The sequence below is a fragment of the Marmota monax genome, unplaced genomic scaffold (assembly GCF_021218885.2).
Source record: "Marmota monax isolate L192 unplaced genomic scaffold, Marmota_monax_Labrador192_F-V1.1 WCK01_AAM20220418_F8-fsc00011, whole genome shotgun sequence".
NCBI classification, from domain to species: Eukaryota; Metazoa; Chordata; class Mammalia; order Rodentia; family Sciuridae; genus Marmota; species Marmota monax.
In genome coordinates, this window is record NW_026693082.1 from 17,762,306 (window position 1) to 17,781,296 (window position 18,991).

At 42.2% G+C, this 18,991-nt stretch overlaps 1 protein-coding gene across 4 annotated transcripts in view; it reads right to left on the reverse strand.

Annotated features, from left to right (window-relative positions):
- Positions 1-7,565: 7,565 nt before the first annotated feature.
- Cdadc1 (cytidine and dCMP deaminase domain containing 1) overlaps positions 7,566-18,991 on the reverse strand; it is a 52,133-nt gene continuing 40,707 nt past the window's right edge. For 2 of the 4 annotated variants that reach the window (XM_058582568.1, XM_046453995.2), the window contains one exon: positions 7,566-14,479. In XM_058582568.1, the coding sequence (XP_058438551.1) occupies positions 14,280-14,479 (200 nt within the window). In that variant the 3' untranslated portion in view covers positions 7,566-14,279. Of the gene's footprint in view, positions 14,480-15,208; positions 15,364-18,991 lie in introns of all 4 variants that reach the window. The other 2 variants (XR_006853796.2, XM_046453996.2) reach the window with 2 other exon arrangements.

The window sequence follows — 18,991 nt, forward strand, 5'->3', positions numbered from 1 at the left end:
CAAACAAACAGAACACCTTTCCTTTATCAGCTAACCTGCCCAGCCCAGGCCCTGTGATGGCAAAACCCGCCCTGGTTGTGAAATGAAATTACAAAAATGTTATGGTAAGAAATCAAAGCCTGGGGCAGGGCCAGTTCTCCAGCCCTCTCTCAGCCTTTCTCCAGGAAGCCTGATTGGCCCTAGGTCCCTATCTTTTGGAGCATAGATAATTCTGCAGGGGAGTCTGACTAGTTCCCTTTGAAGTGTAAATGCACTTGTGCAGGCTGGGCCCAAGGCTGGAGATTTACAGAAGGCCTGGTCAGAGGAGCCAGTCCCTCCCCTTATCACATTCTGCTTCTGTAAACATGCTTCCTGCTGGAAACCCCAGGCACAACTGTATCTTGGGTAGACTAGAAAATTTATGACTCTAGGCAGCCTATAAATGTTGTGAGAAGCTGTGGATGGAGCTCAGAATCTGGAGTCTTGATTTCCTCTGGGCACACTGGCATAAAATAAAGTTTGGGGTTCTCCTCTCTGAGTGCTGCTTACTGCTTCTCCACTTGTCTGTTTCCTGCCACAGCTCCACTTCCCTCCTCACCTTTGAAGCACCCCGCCGGCCTTCCTGCCTCCCCTGAGAACGCTCTTCCCAGGACCTCCAAGGTCTCAGTGGTGCCAGACCCACGGGGCCATGTTCCATCCTCATCTGACTCACCAGAAGTTGTGTGAGAACCTACTCTCTGCCTCCCCCCAGGCCTAACCTATGGGCACTTCTGCTTTTAAGACATGCACCAGATCTGAGCTCTGCTCTGTGTTCACCCTGCTCTGGCTGGACTGCACCCTATCTCCCCAGCACCCAAAGAGCTCTGTTCATAAGTCAGATCTGGCCATGGTTCCCTGTGGCCCCCCGATTTCCAGTGGCTTCCCTTGCCACTCAAAATCAAACCCACTGTCTTTAAAGCAGGGCCAGATCTGGCTCCCACCTTCCCTCCCTTGTGAGGCCCAGCAAGTCTAGCTGCTTTTCAGTCCCTGTCTGAGGACTCTCCCCTCTGCTATTCCTTCTCCCTGGAACTGTCTACCCAGCATTCTTTGCGTGGCTGTTTCTTGTTCTCATCTGTCCTCTGTCAGCTTAAATAGTCCTTTCTAGGCTTCCCTGACCCACCCACTTTACTGGCTGTCAACTAGGGTGCAAATCTCTTGCTGAAAGGGGGTTGGGAATCAGGGTGTTTTCATCAAGAACACATCCCCAGGGATGCTTTGATTGACTGAGTGATTCATTCTGTATGAATCATGACCTCACTCACTTTCCCCCTTCACACCCTGCAGCCCCATCACTGCCCTGCACACTGCCCTGGGTGGCTCCTGCCAATCGTGACTCCACCCTCTTTCTGTTTGGTTCACTTATATGCTTCTGTCCCATCCTTCATTCTTCGAATGCCACCTTTGCATGGACCTGCATCGTTCCTCATTTTGAACCACCTGCCAGCCAGTGCTCCTCTCGCTCCCTTCACTTCACACTGATGGGCTGTCCACACTGATCCTGGGGTGGCAGTTTTAAGGTTCAAATATGATGGTGTCCTTCCTTTCTTTGCTTAAAACCCTTATATGGCTCCCATTGCTTCTAAGAAGTATTCCTGAGGCCTTCAGGATTTCCCAACCTACTCCTGCCTCTCGATGCTACATCATCTGCAGTTCCCGGCTGTGCAGTACGCAACCTGTGTCCCCTCCAATTTCTCCTTCTCAATTTCTAAATCCCATAGAATCCAGCAATGCACATTCCAGTGTCTCCAAGAGGCCTCGGCGTCTTTCTGGGATATGCTGCCCCCTGGTGGCCAAAACAAATAATGGTCTTTATTATATTCTTCCTGCTGGGCCCATCTAGACCTGCCATTAGTGACAGATGGGGCAGAAGTAATGCACTGATCAAATGACTGAGTGACAGAGCCTGAGAGGGATGCCAAATTGGATATAACAAAATTAACAAGGAGCGACAGGCTGTACAAATGGGCTAAATCTAACCACAGATAACCGTGAAGTTCAAAAACAAAACTCCTGGGGCTGGGGGTATAGTGAGTGTAGAGTGCTCCCTAGGCCCTGGGTTGATCCCCAGCACCACAAAAGAAAACAAAACCCACAACTCTGCAAGTAGAAGCACACGTGCTCTGAAAAGGGCTTCTGGTGACCCTAATGACCTGTCCCCATCACCCGCCAGGCTGTATCACCTCTTGCCTGGATTCTTGCATTACCCTCCTGACTGGGGCCCTGGTCGCGCTCTGTCCTCCATGACAGTTCTTCCCTACCTAAAATTGTCAGGACCCCTGGGGAGCTACCAGGTGCACATGAACCTATAGTGGGAACTGGGAAGAACGTAGTATTGGAGATGTTGTCAGCACTTAAGTGGTCCTCAAGGTGATCCTCAAGGTCATGGGAGAGGATAGGTTCCCGAGAAAGGGAAGCAAATCAAGAGGCAAAGAGGGCACATGGCTTGTGCCTTTAAATCCAGCAACTAGGGAGGCTGAGGCAAGAGGATCCAAGTACAAGGCTAGTCTCAGCAACTTAGCGAGGCCTTGTCTCAAAAAAAAAAAAAAGTCTGTAGTGGTGTTCACCTGTAATCCCAGCCACTCAGGTGGCTGAGGCAGGAGGATCACAAGTTCAAAGCCAGCCTCAGCACATTAGTGAGGGACTTAGCAACTCAGTGAGAACTTGTCTCTAAATAAAATATAAATAAATGAATAAATGTATGTCTGGGATACTGCCTGTGGTTGAGCACTCCTGGGTTCAATCCCCAGCACCAAAAAACAAAACAAAACAAAATAACAACAAATAAACCCAACAACAACTGCACAAGAAAGACCCTGGGGAGGAAGGGAGAGCGGCAAGGCACACCTGGGATCAGTCCTTAGGGGTGGAAGCAGCTTCCCACAGGGAGGAGACAAAAGATGGTGTCATTTGTGGAATACATGTAAAATGAGGATACCAAGAGAGCTGGTACAGGTTTTCAAGTAAGGTAGGGAAAGCTGCACAGTGGGTAAAGGGGAGTGTAGGCAAAAATAACCCAAATGGTTTTGACACCATAATAAAAGCACAAATAACCGGGATGGGAGCAGACATCATGGATCAGCTGTGCCTTTTATTCAGTACCGGAGTTAATCATTGAAGGGGCCCACATTCTAGGTAGAAAATGGTCCCCGATTATAGGAAAGGTATGGGTTTATATAGGTTACATTGAGAGGTGACTCAGTCCTTGAAGACTTTTAACAGGATGTGGGCAAAGGTTGCAAACATCTGAATTTGTTTTTTCTGGACACAGGTTTTCTTTTTAATTTATTTTTTATTAGTTCTAATCAGTTATACATGACAGCAGAAAGCTTTTCGATTCATTGTATATAAGTGGAGCACAACTTTTCATTTCTCTGGTTGTACATGATGTAAAGTCGCACCACAAGTGCAGTCATACATGTACCTAGGGTAATGACGTCCATCTCATTCCACCATCTTTCCTACCCCCGTGTCCCCTCCCCTTTCCTCAGTTTTTATTAGGCAGTGTTTTTACAGGGCAGGGATGGAGGGTTCAGAGTTCGGGTCCAGTGTTCCTCTGACCTCCAGGGGTCATTGTATTGACACAGGGAGAAGATTGATGTGTACTTTCACTGTCACTGAGAGAGAATTTACTTGGGAAAGGATCCCTCTTCCCAGGGACTGCTATTTTTGGATTGATGATTATCTCCTTTCCAGGGTTTTCTTGTCACTGGGAGATGATTGATTGAAAGATCAAAGTTTTGGCTTCTCTCACCCTCCCTCCTCCCAGGTCACACACTCTCTGGGGGCATATCCTTTAGGGAGTCTGCTTTTTTAAAAGTTGGAGACACACATCACTTGGTGAATACTGTGTAGAAAGTTCCTGAAGCACAATAATGGAAAACCAATTACTTTTTCTCACAAGCCTGTGAGTGTCTGTGTCCACCTATCTAGGCTGGCCAGGGAGGATCTGCCCACATATTTATTTGGTGGTGGCAGAAACACAAAAGAACAAGTGGAAACACGGGCTCCTTAAGGCCTGATGTCAGAACTGGATGGAGGGCATTTCGGCTGATTTTGCTGAACCCAAAGTCAAGGGTGGAGCAACACATTCTCTACCTGCAATCAGAGGAGCTTGCAAAGCCATTTGATGAAGGGTGGGAAAAAAGAGCAGGCGGAGGGCTGGGGCTGTGGCTCAAGCAGTAGCGCGCTCGCACGCTCTCGCGCTTGCCTGGCATGTGTGCGGCCTGGGTTCGAGCCTCAGCACCACATACAAACAAAGATGTTGTGTCCGCCAAAAACTGAAAAAAAAATATTAAAATTCTCTCTCTCTCTTAAAAAAAAAAAAAAAGAACAGGTGGAAAATTGGGGCCACTGAAACCTCTACCATAGGAGACAAGCAAAGTTTTGGGATGGAAAGAAAGAAGATGTCAGAGGGGGAGTGATTGGACCATATTTAATGAGTATTGTGAAGATTATGATTTTGGAGCAAAATAAGTTAATGTACCAGCTCTGCCAATGACTAGCAGCGCAGTTTTGGGTAAATCATTTAATTGGAGACTGCATCTCCTGATCTGTTTTTTGGGGGGATACTGGGGATTGAACTCAGGGGCATTAAAACCACTGAGCTACATCCCCAACCCTTTTTTTGTATTTTTATTTAGAGACAGGGTCTGAGTTGCTTAGTGCTTTGCATTTGCTGAGGCTGGCTTTGAACCTAAGATCCTCCTGTCTCAGCCTCCCAAACCACTGGGATTATACATGTGCACCACTGTGCCTGGCTCATCTCTTGATCTCTTGATTGATTGAAGGATCAAAGTTTTGGCTTCTCTCGACCTCCCCCCTACCAGGTTGAAATGATAATCTCTACTTTGTGGTGTGAAAAAGTAAATGAAGTAATGTGACAAGTGCTCTTCCACAGCATGCAAACCTCAATGACACAGGGACCGTGGGAGGCTGCCATGGGACAGTGGGAACACAATGGCCACTTTCAAGCACTAAGGGCATTCTCGTGGTGGCGGAGGATGAGACAAAGAAGTCTGTGTTATGAAAGGACCAGAGATGGAAATGAGCAGAGGGAGGGAAAGGGGTGGCCATAACAATAACATTTTAATAATGAAATCAGTTATGCCGATATGGCAATTTCTTCATTGCTGGGATGTTAGCACCAAGGCTGGCTGACCTGCTCTTTAGAGAAGAGCTAAAGAAGAAATGTCCCTGAAGACAGGTGGCTGGATTGATCAGCAGGCTCTGGACCAAGGGCAGTCTACCATCCCAAACATTCAAAGGCATTTGGTGTTAGCAGGCCAGAGATGCTGAACTCCAGTGATTCTCAGGACAATCTCAAACAGTGGGGAACAATTGCACTCAGCCTGCCTATGGTGCCCCTGTGGATAAACACCAGACTAATGACTCCAGAGTTCCAGTTCCAGTGGGCCACGTCAAGCAGGGAGAGCAGGCTGGGCCTCGGCCCAGGGACAGAGTTGGAAGTTCAGTCACCTGTGGACCTTATGTTGCGTTCATCTGAAGGTGATGAACAGTTGGTGTGTGCCACTGAAACGCATCTCAGAGTGCTTCTGTGTGGGTTTCAGCTGTGTTACATCTGGTGTGTCTGATAAACTCTCCGGCCTGGTTTTTCTGACATGGGTTTAATACACCTTAGGTGCTTTGATTTAATCCGATTAGTTCACAGGTGGTCATTTTTGTTAGTACAAGTATTAGTTTGTGCCTGATGGTTGTGCTGGGCAGATGGTGGTTGTTTACTTGGACAAAAAAAGGCGTAAAGTCATTCTACCTCAGCACTTAAAGTCAAAAGGGAGAACTCACGTTAAATGACTGCTTTATAAAATGGAGTCACTTATGTGCTGTGTTTTCAGCACAGTCTGAAAACGGCTGTTCTGTTCATCATGGAGTGACTCCGTACAGGGCACAGCCTGCTGTTCACAGCCATCCTAACTGGAAAAGAAATTGACTTCAGAAAAATCTTCGATATGACTAACACAAGAGCAAAATTTTATAATCTAAATAGAAAAATTATACTCAAAGTTTTATAAAATGACCATGAATACATCTGAGGATTGTATAAGTGTTATGAGAAAGTTGTCAGGAACATAAAATCATCAATTATTCTATCATGTAGAGAGAGCCTGCTTGAAGACAGCACATGGGGCCGGTGGTAGAGTGCTTGCCTAGGACACGGAAGGCCCTGGGTTCCCTCTTCAGCACCACATAAAAGTAGCAACACAGGCCAGGCACAGTGGCACAGGCCTGTAATCCCAGTGGTTCCAGAGGATTGTGAGTTCAAAGCCAGCCTCAACAAAAGTGAGGTGCTAAGCAACTCACTTAGAGACCTTGTCTCTAAATAAATAAAGTACAAAATAGGGCTGGGGATGTGGCTCAGTGGTTGAGTGCCCCTGGGTTCAATCCCTAGAACCCACCCCCTTCAAAAAAAAAAAAAAACAGTAACAGCAATAACACAAAGTTCACTGAAACGAAGAGCACACATTTACTAACTGTTTTGTTTTCTCTCTGAAGAAACCTGGCCAGGCAGTTGCACTACTGCCTTCCTATTTTGCCAACAGCATTCACATTTTCTTGATTTGAGGGCTTGAGTAGTATAGTTCAGCAAATATCTGCTGCTGCTGTTAGTTTCTGACACATTTTGCAAAGGACACCTTGGCCCTGCACCCTCGTCATCCTGTTCCCTTCAGTTTATCCAGAACCAGCATCATCTGCAGGCAGGAGGAGGAAGTGGCCAGAGAAGGGCCATTCAGTCTGCCTGCAGGTGTCGACCAATTACCAAACCACCAGCAATGGCTCCTTAAAAAGATTCTCAGAATTTTTGGGAGAGTTCCTGATGGTGTCCGATTCTGGGTAATCCCCAGGAGACAGGTGGGCAGGAAGAAATGAGGTTTGTCACTTTGGCAGCAACGTTAGCCAAGAAAGGGAGAGCCTCCCTGGCTGGAAATTATCTGAACGCGTGAGCCTTCCACCCAACAATGGGGAGATGGGTTGAGCATTATTCGATTGGCTATCACAGTGGCTTCTCCTTGCATGTGAAGATAAAGCTTTAAACTTTTGTAGTAAAACACACTTGCCTAAAACCTCTCAGATTTGCCACTTAAAATTTGGGTTTATGGATTAGAACTGCAACTTCTTAGGAAGCATCATCAAAGCTTCAATGTGAAGGTCCCTGGACTGTTATCGGTAAGAATAAGAAAGGTGAAAAGTTCCACAACAAGTGGTGGGTGGTCTTGGGGACAACCCATCACCACGTACCATTCTCAGGAATCTTCTGAAAGACATGCTTCACCAAATTGAGAGAGGGAATCAGATGAAAGAAAAAGATGAAGGCTCTCTCCAGGGTGGTTGTGGAGAGAGCCCCATAAAACATGGGAACAGAAGGTCAATGGAACCATAGGTTCAGACTGGAGATAGTCAGAAGGCCCTGTGAGGGATTTCTTCTAGAAGGATTTTTGAGGATACCTAATGGGTTGGAACATACTGGGAAACTGTACAACTGAGAGAAGAGTTTGGCTACAGATTCGTAATTAAATAGAAGACCAAGCAACTCCCACCACCAAAATACAAATTTTTAATTCAGGAAAGGGAGTTCTACATGGAAAGAAAAAGTAATCATAGAATACAACATGACAAAGCTCTGACTAGTATTTACATAGTCACAACAGTGAATTTTGGGACAACCACAATAAAATTCTAACAGTATTGGGAGGATGGAAAAAGGGAAGTATATGGAGAGAGGGTGAGGTGAAACTAAATTTTCCATGGTAGAAATTAAAAAGATAATGCCTAAAACCAAAGAATAAAACTATTAAGGGACAACATAGGCACGTGAGTTGGATATTTGGAAATGAATACCAAAAATATCAGTTTGGTTCAAGACCAGTGACTCAAGTCTGTAGTTCCACCCACATGAGAGGCTGAGGCAGGAGGATAATGTAAGACCAGGAGTTCTAGGCTGGCCTGGGCAGCACACTGAGGCCTCATCTAAAGTAAATAAATAAGCAAGCCTCATGTCTTTGAGGAGGGGTGACCTATAGGACAGGGAGATTATCATTTCAAAGTTTCTGAATTAAATTATTATATAGAAATACGATGTTCTTAAGATGTTGATGGACTTTTATTTTATTCATTTATTTATATGCAGTGCTGAGAATCGAACCCAGTGCCTCACACATGCTAAGCACGCACTCTACCACTGAGCCACAACCCAAGCCAATAGGCCTCATTTTTAACTGGGCCTATTGAATATTAGTGGGGTTTGTTTTACTTAGGTGCAGAATATTCAATAAATTGACTTACATGACAGAAAATTTCTGCATGATATTAAATAGATTCATTGATTTTTAAAATATCTTTATTTATTTATTTATATGTATATGAGGATTGAACCCAGTGCCTTGCACGTGCTAGGTGAGCACTCTACCACTGAGCCATAACCTCAGCCCTCATTGAATTTTTAATGGTGAATAGTAATTGCATTAAAAACATCCATGACTTTAAGATACATGTCAGTGCTAATTCAAGCAATTAAAGGCTACTTGGCTAACCAATAAGATAAAATTATTCTGAACAATATATTCTATCCATGCTGCCTATGCCAACTAAGACCATGTGGCAGATATTTCAGGTTTCTATACTGGGAATCAACTATAAGAAATTTAATTATTTTTTCCAGAGAGAAGTAAGTCAAGCTTGATTCTTTATATGATATCCCCATTATGACCAGAACCCCACCCAATTCAATTGAATTGAATTTCTGATTGATTGATGTAGTGACTAAGTATAGCAACTCCTTTGGTCTTCCATTGGTTGGAAAAATTATTGCAGTTTAGGAGTGTTTGCAAAATTGTCTGGTTTATTCATATACATCAGTTACTTGGAAAACAAGCAAAACAAGACAGAAACTAAGGTTTTACTACTCCCCTCCTAATTTAAAATTGGGGTCTGGGGCCAGGCTTGGAGGCGCATGCCTGTAATCCCAGCTGCTCTGGAGGCTGAGGCAAAAGGATGGTGAGTTCAAAGCCAGCCTCAGCAAAAGCAAGGTGCTAAGCAACTCAGTGAGTCACTGTGTCTAAATAAAATACAAAAAATAGGAGTGGGGGTGCTGGAGTTGCACATATGCGAGTGTTCAATTCTCGGCACCACATAAAAATAAATAAAATAAATATATAAAAAAAAATTAAAAAAATAGGGGTGGGGAGGTGGCTCAGTTGTTGAGTGCCCCTGAGTTCAATCCCTGGTACCTCGTGTAGGGCACGTCACATCAGAGAAATAGAAACCTATGATGGAGAAAAGGAAACCTAACTTGCAGACTGATGCTCACTTCCTGGTCTTGGGGCCGCACATGGCTAAGACGGCACCTGGCGATCAGCCAGAAGGCGTTGCCTGGGTTGTGAAGAAAAATCGGACCACCTCTAGGATAGGCTCAGAACCCTTCCGCCCTCGTGGACAGGTGGACAGCTCGTGTCTCCCCTGCCTGCCTGTAGGATGGGTGTACACGTGAACTCTCCTCACCCTGCTGACCTTTATCCTGATTGGCTCCTGTGCCTTATATTAGCTGCTGTGTGTGCTTCCTCAATAAACGAGCTCCAGCCTTGACTGGTCTCCTTGATGCATCTGATTGTCCTCCAGGAGGGAGGGCTGGGTGGGGGCTGTTAGTCGGCCCTCTCCTTTCTTGGCTCATCCTGGCCGGGGCGCTCTCCCCAATCTCTCCGGCAGGTCAGGAGGGGCTAGAAACCCCGACACCTCCCACCAAAAAAAAAAAAAAACCAACACTGGGGTTGTGGCTATAGCTCAGTGGCAGAGTGCTTGCTAGCATGTGTGAGGTGCTGGGTTCAATCCTCAGCACTACATAAAAATAAACAAAATAAAGGCATTCTGTCCATCTACAACTATAAAAAAAATTTTAAAAATTGGAGTCGGGATGTGGTTGAGTGGTGGAGTACTTGACTAGTTGGTGCGAGGCCCTGCATTCAATCCTTGGTACTGAAAGGGGAACAAAAGCAAAAATTGGAGAAAAATGCAAACTATTTTTTACCTACTCTGTAATAAATACACACACACACACACACACATATATATATGTGGGTGTGTATTTTTGTACTGGGGATTGAACGCAAAAGTGCTTAACCACTGAGCCACATCCCCAGCCCTTTTTATATTTTAATTTGAGACAGGGTCTCACTAGTTTGCCTACAGCCTTGCTAAGTTACAATTCTCCTGCCTCAACACCCAAGCTGCTAGGATTACAGACATGTATCACTGCGCCCAGCATAAACACAATTTTTAAAAAGACTTTTAAAAGATGATTCTGAGGAATTGGTCATCCTCAGATTTTGATACCTGATTGTAAAAAGCCCCCAGTGCAATTGTTATACTAAATGAGATGTTCTTAGGCCTAACATGGGTTTTTGCAGTTATGTACAAACTTTTTTATGTCAGTGGTTTTCACTGGAGGCCAGGGATGTGGCTAACATTCTAAAATGCACAGAGCAGCTTCACAGAATATCAGAATCCCAAGTGTCAATTGTGCCAAGTCTGAGAAACCCTGGTCCAACTTGATTTCCTTGTGTTATAAAAACAAAACTGTAACAGAGCCAACACAACAATTCCAGGATATCAATAAAAGGTTTCAAAATTGAGAAAAATTTCTGAATAACTCATTGCTTTGTGTAAACTTCAGCAAAATTTTTTTCAGAGTAGTCTATTAATGGATGAATCAAACTTTTCAAAATTCCATTTTGTGAATTAAGATTTATATTTTTTCTGTTTCAAAAAGTATCCAAAGCATTTCAAGCTGAGAGCCTAGCGTAGGGTGCCCAGGAGTTGAATAAATAAATGATTCCAAACATCTAAATGTTAGCCAGAAACAGGAAGCCTGCATTTCAGGGGCTGTAACTCAGAATCTCCTTCCCAGGTGGTAAGGCAGATCTCCCCATCCCAAGTGAGGACACTTCTGCCACCAGGTTCTGCTGCAGGCCAGGCGTACCTGGTAGGGGGTCTGCTCCACCAGAGGAGTCAGAAAACCTTGGCCCAGCAGACCTCCCCTACCTCACATAAGGGCAGCTGGTTTCCTCTTAGGAAAACTATCACAGAATTATTAGAGAATTAAGAAATCAGATACAGAAAGACTACAAAGAATGTTTTAAAAGGAGGCTTAGGGGCTGGGGTCATAGCTCAATGGTACAGTGCTTGCCTAGTATGTGTGAGGCACTGGATTCAATTCTCAGCACCACATATAAATAAAACAAAATAAAGGTCCATTGACAACTTAAAAAAATTTTTAAAAAAGGAGGCTTAATCTCAGCTGTCTGGGTAACAGTCCTTGGAGGCTCTAGGGCTGGATTTTAAAACCCTGCTGTCCTGCAGTGAGCATGGATGATCTTTCAGAAAACCACAATGTGCTCTCAAGCAAATGTAGAAAAGATGCAAAGAAAGGTTCTACCTCAGATCTCAAAACAGGACTAAACTCCCAAGTGGTAACATATATTAATTCTGCATATTAGGTACATGAGTAAAGTATTTGTTATAACTATTTGTATTTTTTTATGTATCTGAAATATTTTATAATAATGATAGCAAAAGAGCAACAAGACTTCAGGGATGTTACACATGAAATAAAAATACTGCATTGATGTTTACTTTAGTTCTAAAACATACTAGCAATGTGCTCAGCTCATTGTCATGTGACCATTATAGGCAATACCAGGACTCTTAAGGAATACTCGAAAGTGTGTCAAAAGTAGGTTGTTATGATCAATCCTAGGACGGACCCATTCATGAATAAAAAGAGGAAGCCTTATGAGTAAATGGCATATTTTCAAACTCAGTAAGTTGAGGTAGAAAAAATAGAAAAGCCAGATTAAAAAAGTTTTACCAGTAATACAATAAAAACACATAAACCTGTATCTACTCCCATTACAGACATGAAGTAAACCAGATGAGTGCTTAGCTACCTCCAGCAGGGCTATTCTTTACTAAGTATGAATTTACCATTACCTTCTTCATCTTGCTAAGGGATGAAATCTCTTGCCTGGGAATTTGCAGAACTGAGTCAACACTGCCACATATAGTTTCTGCAAATCCAGGTGGTTTCTGGGTCCAGCTCTGCAATGCTTGGGGGCAACCCAATCATCCCCTCACAGAGTAATCTCCACCTCCTCTGCTTTCTCTCAGTTCACCTCAACCCTGGTGTTTGGATAATGAAACAGCTCAGCACTGTGACCTCTACAAGGCTCTTTCCACGAAATATCAATGTTTTATTTCCATAGTTTCCTGATTATATACTTTCCTTCCTGATATCCCACCCCAATACAAAAATCCATAAAATCTAGCAGTATATATTTGACTTCTGAGTCTCACAAAATATTTGTTGATTGGTGTATCAGATGAACTAGAAGTATAAAACAATAAATCAAAGAACTTATGCTTGTATTACAATAATAAAGCAATTCGGGAGATGAGCAATCTTAGAATTTTTTTTTCTTGTGGTGCTAGGGATTAAATGGAGTTTTTATGTTGATAAGTATTAAAGAATAGCTTAACTAGTGTTTTTCAAATTAGCATTAGTTGTCTTTAAAGGTACCCCCCCCACACACACACACACACACACACACTCCATCTTCCATGATCTATGTCTATGGAAAATGTTTTTGGCAGTTCTCAACTGTGTGGTATGATGACTTTGAATTCCCAGTGGACCTAAGCAGGCTGCTGTGCAAGCCAGGCATCTGGTTGACATTTGGATTGTCCTGTGCCTAACTCTGAAAAAGTGGTAGGAGGTCCCACGTGATGCTGTGGAAAGGAGGGGGACAAAAAAGGGCAAATCTCACCACCTCTTCCCAGTCCTCGAGCATTCTCATGAGGTATCACTCCCCAGGCCTGTTGGCCTTCCTCCTAACCAGGAAAGTCTAAAACATGATGATTCTTCAGACTAATTTTCTGAGTTTCTCAGCAAATAAAAATTGAAGAAATCAGCCAGGTACATTGACACCTATAATCCCTGCTACTTGGGAGGCTGAGGCAGGAGGATTACAAGTTTAAGGCCAGCCTGGGCAACTTAGCCAGATACTGTCTCAAAATAAAATTTAAAAAGGGGCTGGGGAGGGACTGGGGATGTGGCTCAAGTGGTAGCGTGCTCGCCTGGCATGCGCGGGGCGCTGGGTTTGATCCTCAGCACCACATACAAATAAAATAAAGATGTTGTGTCCACCGAGAACTAAAAAAAAAAAGGGGGGGGGGCGGGGACCTGACTCAATGGTAGAGTACATGCCGAGCATGTTCAAGGCCCTGGAGTAAATCCTCAGCACTGCGAAAAAAGAAATCAGAGAGAAAAATTCAGAAGGGATGTGTTTACTTTTAAGGCTTTGAGTGCTCTTGAGGTTTGCAAATATTCCTAGCAGGCCTCCCTTTTGCAGTTAGACACTGTATTGGTCATATGGAGGGGAAAATTATATTGAGGAAAGCATTTATTAATGGAATTCTAAAAATGCTGGTTTCAATATCCCACATTCACATATTTTTCTATTTACATAATGACCAAATTTGAGACTTACTGCCAGTAATCTCAAGATTTAGTGACATCAAACAGCAACACTGCCTCAGAATAACATTTTCTTTCTATTGCTACCCAAAATTGTAGTGTAACTGGCCTCTAGTCCAACAATCACTGTGAAATAAAAATTTAGGAGAAATTAACATCTTATTTATTTATTTACTTTTGCAGTGCTGGGAATGTAACACAGGGCTTCGTACATGCTGGCTAGTACTTTACCACTGAGCTAGACCTCCAGCCCAAGAGATTACTAATTTTAAAAATATAGTTTCAAAATGGAGACTTTAAGACAGTCCCAATTCAGTAATTTTTGAATGCTAGAATGATTTTAGGTATAAACATGACCCTTCTGGTTATCTATACATGGATTCTTAAAATATGAACAGATTGTCACTTATTTCCCTGGACAGTTTACTAATTCTCACCCTTGTAATCCAAAGGAATTAATATTTCTCAAAAGATATGTAATTCCCTGTTGAGATATGACTCCAGTGAGCCAGCCCCTTTCAAACTGGCTGTATAAATAGAAACTGAGATAAACAGAAATCCATCCCTGTTGGTGATGACACTGATCTCATTAAAGCATTAAACACATTGCCATATTCTGAAAAATACACAAATAAGTCTAAAATAAAAATGTCCTCGTCAACATAATTCATATCCTAACAAACTTTTCAATGGTTCACGAAATCCATCCTCATTTTCTGAGTTAACAAGGCTGAACTTTAGAGGTGCAACAACCAACTCCTGAGGCCGTCACTGCAGCGTGGAGAGGCCCTCCGAAGGCTTTCCCAGACATAGCTTCTTGCGGTGCTGCTCCTCTCTCCCAGGCAGGGCTCTCAACACACCGTCTATCATGCAAGAACAACTTCATGTCAGAAAACATCACTTCAAACTCATGGGGACTTGCTGCAGGCACACAGGTTGGAAGAGCAAAACAGTGCTTCAGGTAAAGGACCATTCATTTTACTTTACCTTCAAATTCTCAACTGCTTCAATATTCCACTTAAATGTTTATTTCTCCAATCAATACTGAATCTAGATAACTCAAAGGTAATACAATGTCTGGTGATTTTTAAAAAACTGGATTCACTCCACAGTATACGGCAAATACTAAATACAACTTTTTTTGGGGGAAAGGCACTATTATTAGGCTGGAAGAAACAGAAATCAATCCCTGTTCGTGATTACACTGGTATCAAAGTTTTTTTTTTTTTACGTTAGTAGAAAATCTGTTCTTCCAGGGGATGACTGGTCCTTTCACTTTCTTTCTTTCTTATTTATTTAATCTTATGTGGTGCTGAGGATCAAAATCAGGACCTCGAAAATTAATGCACTTACTTATCCTCCAGAGAGAGGATGGCAGCACCTGTGGGGCAGGGTACAGGGGGACTCTCCCACTCCTATTCCTCTAAGTACGGAAAGTGGCCTTATCCAATAGGGCAGGCTGGGAGAAGAGCCTGCCTTAACACCTTCCTGGATTTTCTTTTTACTAGCTTTGTTGGTACCAAAAACCCTCTTATGTGTTTAAAGTATACAATAAACTGAGCATATTTACAGTGTTCAGTTTGATGAGTTTGACATGGTACACATCTATGAAACCGCCACCACAGTCAAGTCAATGAATACACCCGTCACCTGCAAGTCTCCTCCTGCCCTTTGCTTCTGTGCTCTTGAGGTATCTGCCTGCCCTCCAAGCCGGTGTGTTCCGCTCTGCTGTTTCCCAGTCCCAAGGACAACTGGTTCTGGCTTGCCTTCCAGAGTGGATCTGGAAGCCCCCCTCTCTCAATTGTCTTTTTATGTAATATTTGAAACATAAAAAAAGAGAATATATGTAATACAGAAGGAAGGTCTAAAGCCCAATAATAAAATAAACACTTAAGAACCTACTGCTCCAAATAATTATCTTGCTTAAATTTGCAGTAACTGTTTGCATAGAAGAGAAAAAATTAAACGCTACTGTCCCAAATAATGGCTACAACATTATCAGTTGCCTTCCTTCTCTCTTCTCATCCCCTCTCCCCATTCAGATGTAACCACTATCTTGAATTTTGTGTTTATCTTTCTATTGTTTCTTAAAAACAATTTTACCACATACATTAAACAATATGCTATTTGCTTTCTTTTTAAACTTTATACAGAAATTAAAAAGATAGTCTTCTATATTTTTTTGTTCAACATTTATCTTTTTGAGATTCACCTGTGTCAAAGAATGTAGCAATAGTTCACTTATTTTCACTGTTATGTTTAGTTCATTGTGAGAATATACTATATTTTAAATGTAATCTCACAAGCTAAATATCTGTGTCATTTTCAGTTTTTGTTTTTAAGAATAACATTACAATGAATTTGTTATATTTTGGTCTTTTATACAAGATGCAAGATTTCTTAGAAGTTGAAATTACTGGATCATGGAGTACATGCATGTTCAGCTTTACAAAGATAATGTCTAATTATTTTCCAAGGTGGCTGTAAAACTTTCAATCTCCCTAGCAACATATAAAAATTTCTAATAATCCACATCCTCACTAGCAGTTGGTATTGGCAAATTTGAATTGTATAAATCCAATAGGTATAAAAACATTGCTTCAATGTGATGTTAATTGGCCTTTCTCTGACCACTACTGAGTATGATCATCTTTCATATGTTTATCAGACATTTACATTTCTGCTGATGTAAATACCAAAAAGTAACATTTTTCTATTAATTTTTATCCTTATCAGTTAGTAGAATTTTTTTACGTTAGTGGAAAATCTGTTCTTCCAGGGGATGACTGGTCCTTTCAATTTCTTTCTTTTTTATTTATTTAATCTTATGTGGTGCTGAGGATCGAAACCAGGACCTCGAAAGTACTGTACCGCTGAGCCACAACCCCAGCCCCCTTTCACTTTCTTTATAATGTCTTTTGGAGAAGATAAGCCCTTACCTGGAATGTATTCTATAATTTGTCAAGTTTTTCTTTTATAGTCAGCATTATTTGTATTCTGCATAAGTTGTTCTTCCTATTTCAGGTCATAAAAAATTCTGTATTTTCTTCTAAAACTTGAAATTTGCTTTGTTTCTTTAATTCATATGGAATTTTGAGTATTATGTGAGGTAAAAATTCATTATCAGTTTTTCTACATGCATTAACCATTTTCCAGCACTACATATTAAATAGTTTATCATTGTGCCTGTGATTTGCATGGCCCGCTCTGTTAGGGATGCCAAATGTCCCATAATCCATGGGGCAATGCCCCGCACTAGAAAGCTTTATCAATCAAAATACCAACAGTGTGCCCTTCAGTAAATAGTGGCTTAACTCATCCACTGACTTTTTAACAACTGTACTTTTTTCAGTGTTATAAGAGAAGTCTAAGTATAACATGATATAGGAATGTGCAGGAGAGAGATCTTTTCCAGTTAAGAGAACCAGAGAAGGTCCTGATGTAGTTTCTTGGACCACGGTAACATGGATTCTTTCTTCCCCAAACTCCTTTCTGTGCAAGTGAAATATCTCTAGTCTCTTTACAAACATCCCTTGGGAGAGAGATGCTTGCCTCCTAAATGCCACCTCAATCAAAGCATTACATGGAGGGAGGCTACCCATCAATATTCCTCCTGTGACATCTTGTGCTCCCACCTCCATGGTGACAGGGAGCTTACTGCCTCATGAGGGAGGACAATTCTGGACAATTCAGACTATCACTGAGAGTTTTTCTCTTTGTCAAGCCGCGATGTGTGTCGCTGTGGTTTCCACCACTGGTTCTACATTCTGTGGTTTGGTTGACTCCCATGATCGCAACACACCAAGACACACTTCACACACTTCCTGGACACTTCTCCTCACCAAGGTAGACATTTATGATTCTTCTTCCTGGTTTAAAGTGGTGGTATGACAAAGCAGAAAAGCATAGATTCTAGAAATAGACTACTGAGCTTTGAATTCTGGCTTTACCACTCATGGGCTGTAGATCTTTGGTCTAGTTACTTCACTTCAAGGAGCTTCAGCTTCTTTATTTGCCTAATGAAGATAATAACATCTATCATAGAGGGTTATTGCAGAGATAAATTGCAATAATCCACAAGAAGGTATTATCAGCATCCCTAGGAAATGAGGATGCTTCCCCAAAGCATGAGAGGATTCCATGAGATGACTCTGGTAGACATGTTTCATAAAATGCTCTCCATGTAAAATATCACCAGGAACTTAGCAAGTGCACTTTACCTTCAATTTCAGGGTTTCTCTCTCTTTCCCTTGACACTTTATGCCAAGATATATCCATGAAAGTACTATATTGGTCCCAAAGATTATAATGCCTGTAAAATGGGACTCAAAGCAAGTAATGGAAGAAAAAAACAAGCCTCTCAACTTATAGCAAGTGCCCATTCTTTAAAAACTGCCTTTTCTTTAAATTCTAGATTACACTAGGGCAACCTGTTAGAAAGAACACTGAAAATCTTGGAAAACTGGACCTGTCAGGAACTGACCTTGCACAAGTCACTCTGCCCTCTCTGATCCTCTAACCACTTCTAACAAAGGGGCCAGACCAGATAGTTATTAACAAAAAGCAATGTATAAGATGCACTTTCTAGAACCCAAAACCTGGCCTCAAATTTCAGTTCTGGTGGTTTAGAGCCTTGACCTCTGTAAGTCTTGGTTCCTCATCTATGTAACAGCATTAATAAAAGTACTTATCTAGGGGGTTGGGGCTGTAGCTCAGTGGCAGAGCACTTGCCTGGCATGTGTGAAGCACTGGGTTTGATCCTCAGCACCACATAAAAATAAACAAATAAAGGTGTTCTGTTTACAACTACAAAAAAAAAAAATTAAAGTACCTATATAATATGGCTGTCTGGATTTTTTTTCCTTCAAATTCTATCAGATTCTTTTCAAAATTATCCACTCTGTACTAAACATTTTTTTTTTTTAAATGTTAGGGATTGAACACAGGAGCACTTAACCACTCAGTCACATGCCCAGTCCTTTAAAAGAGTTTTATGTTGAGACAGAGTCTTACTAAATTTTTTAGGGCCTCAATAAGTTGCTGAGGCTGACTTTGAACTTGTGATCCTCCTGGCTCAGGAGTCTCTGGAATTGCAGGCAAGCACTACCACACCCAGCTCAGATTTGATTTTTTTTTAATGGCTTGTTTATTTTAGATTGTCTTTTCAAAAAGTATATTTTACTTCTTAAACATTTTATACTGTCTAGTTGATAACACCAGAACAGGAAGTCCTCAGGAGTCTCACTATGCTGTTTGCCATTTCTGTTCAGTCTCGCTCATGGGGATATATCTTCTATTTGTTGACTTTTCAGTAATGAACTAATGGACTCATTATACCCTGTGGGCCTCAGCTGGGAAGGTTTTCCTTCTGACAGAATCTGCATTTGCTTCTGCCAGCAGTTAGGAGGTGCCGCTGAGAGGGGGTCTTTTAGC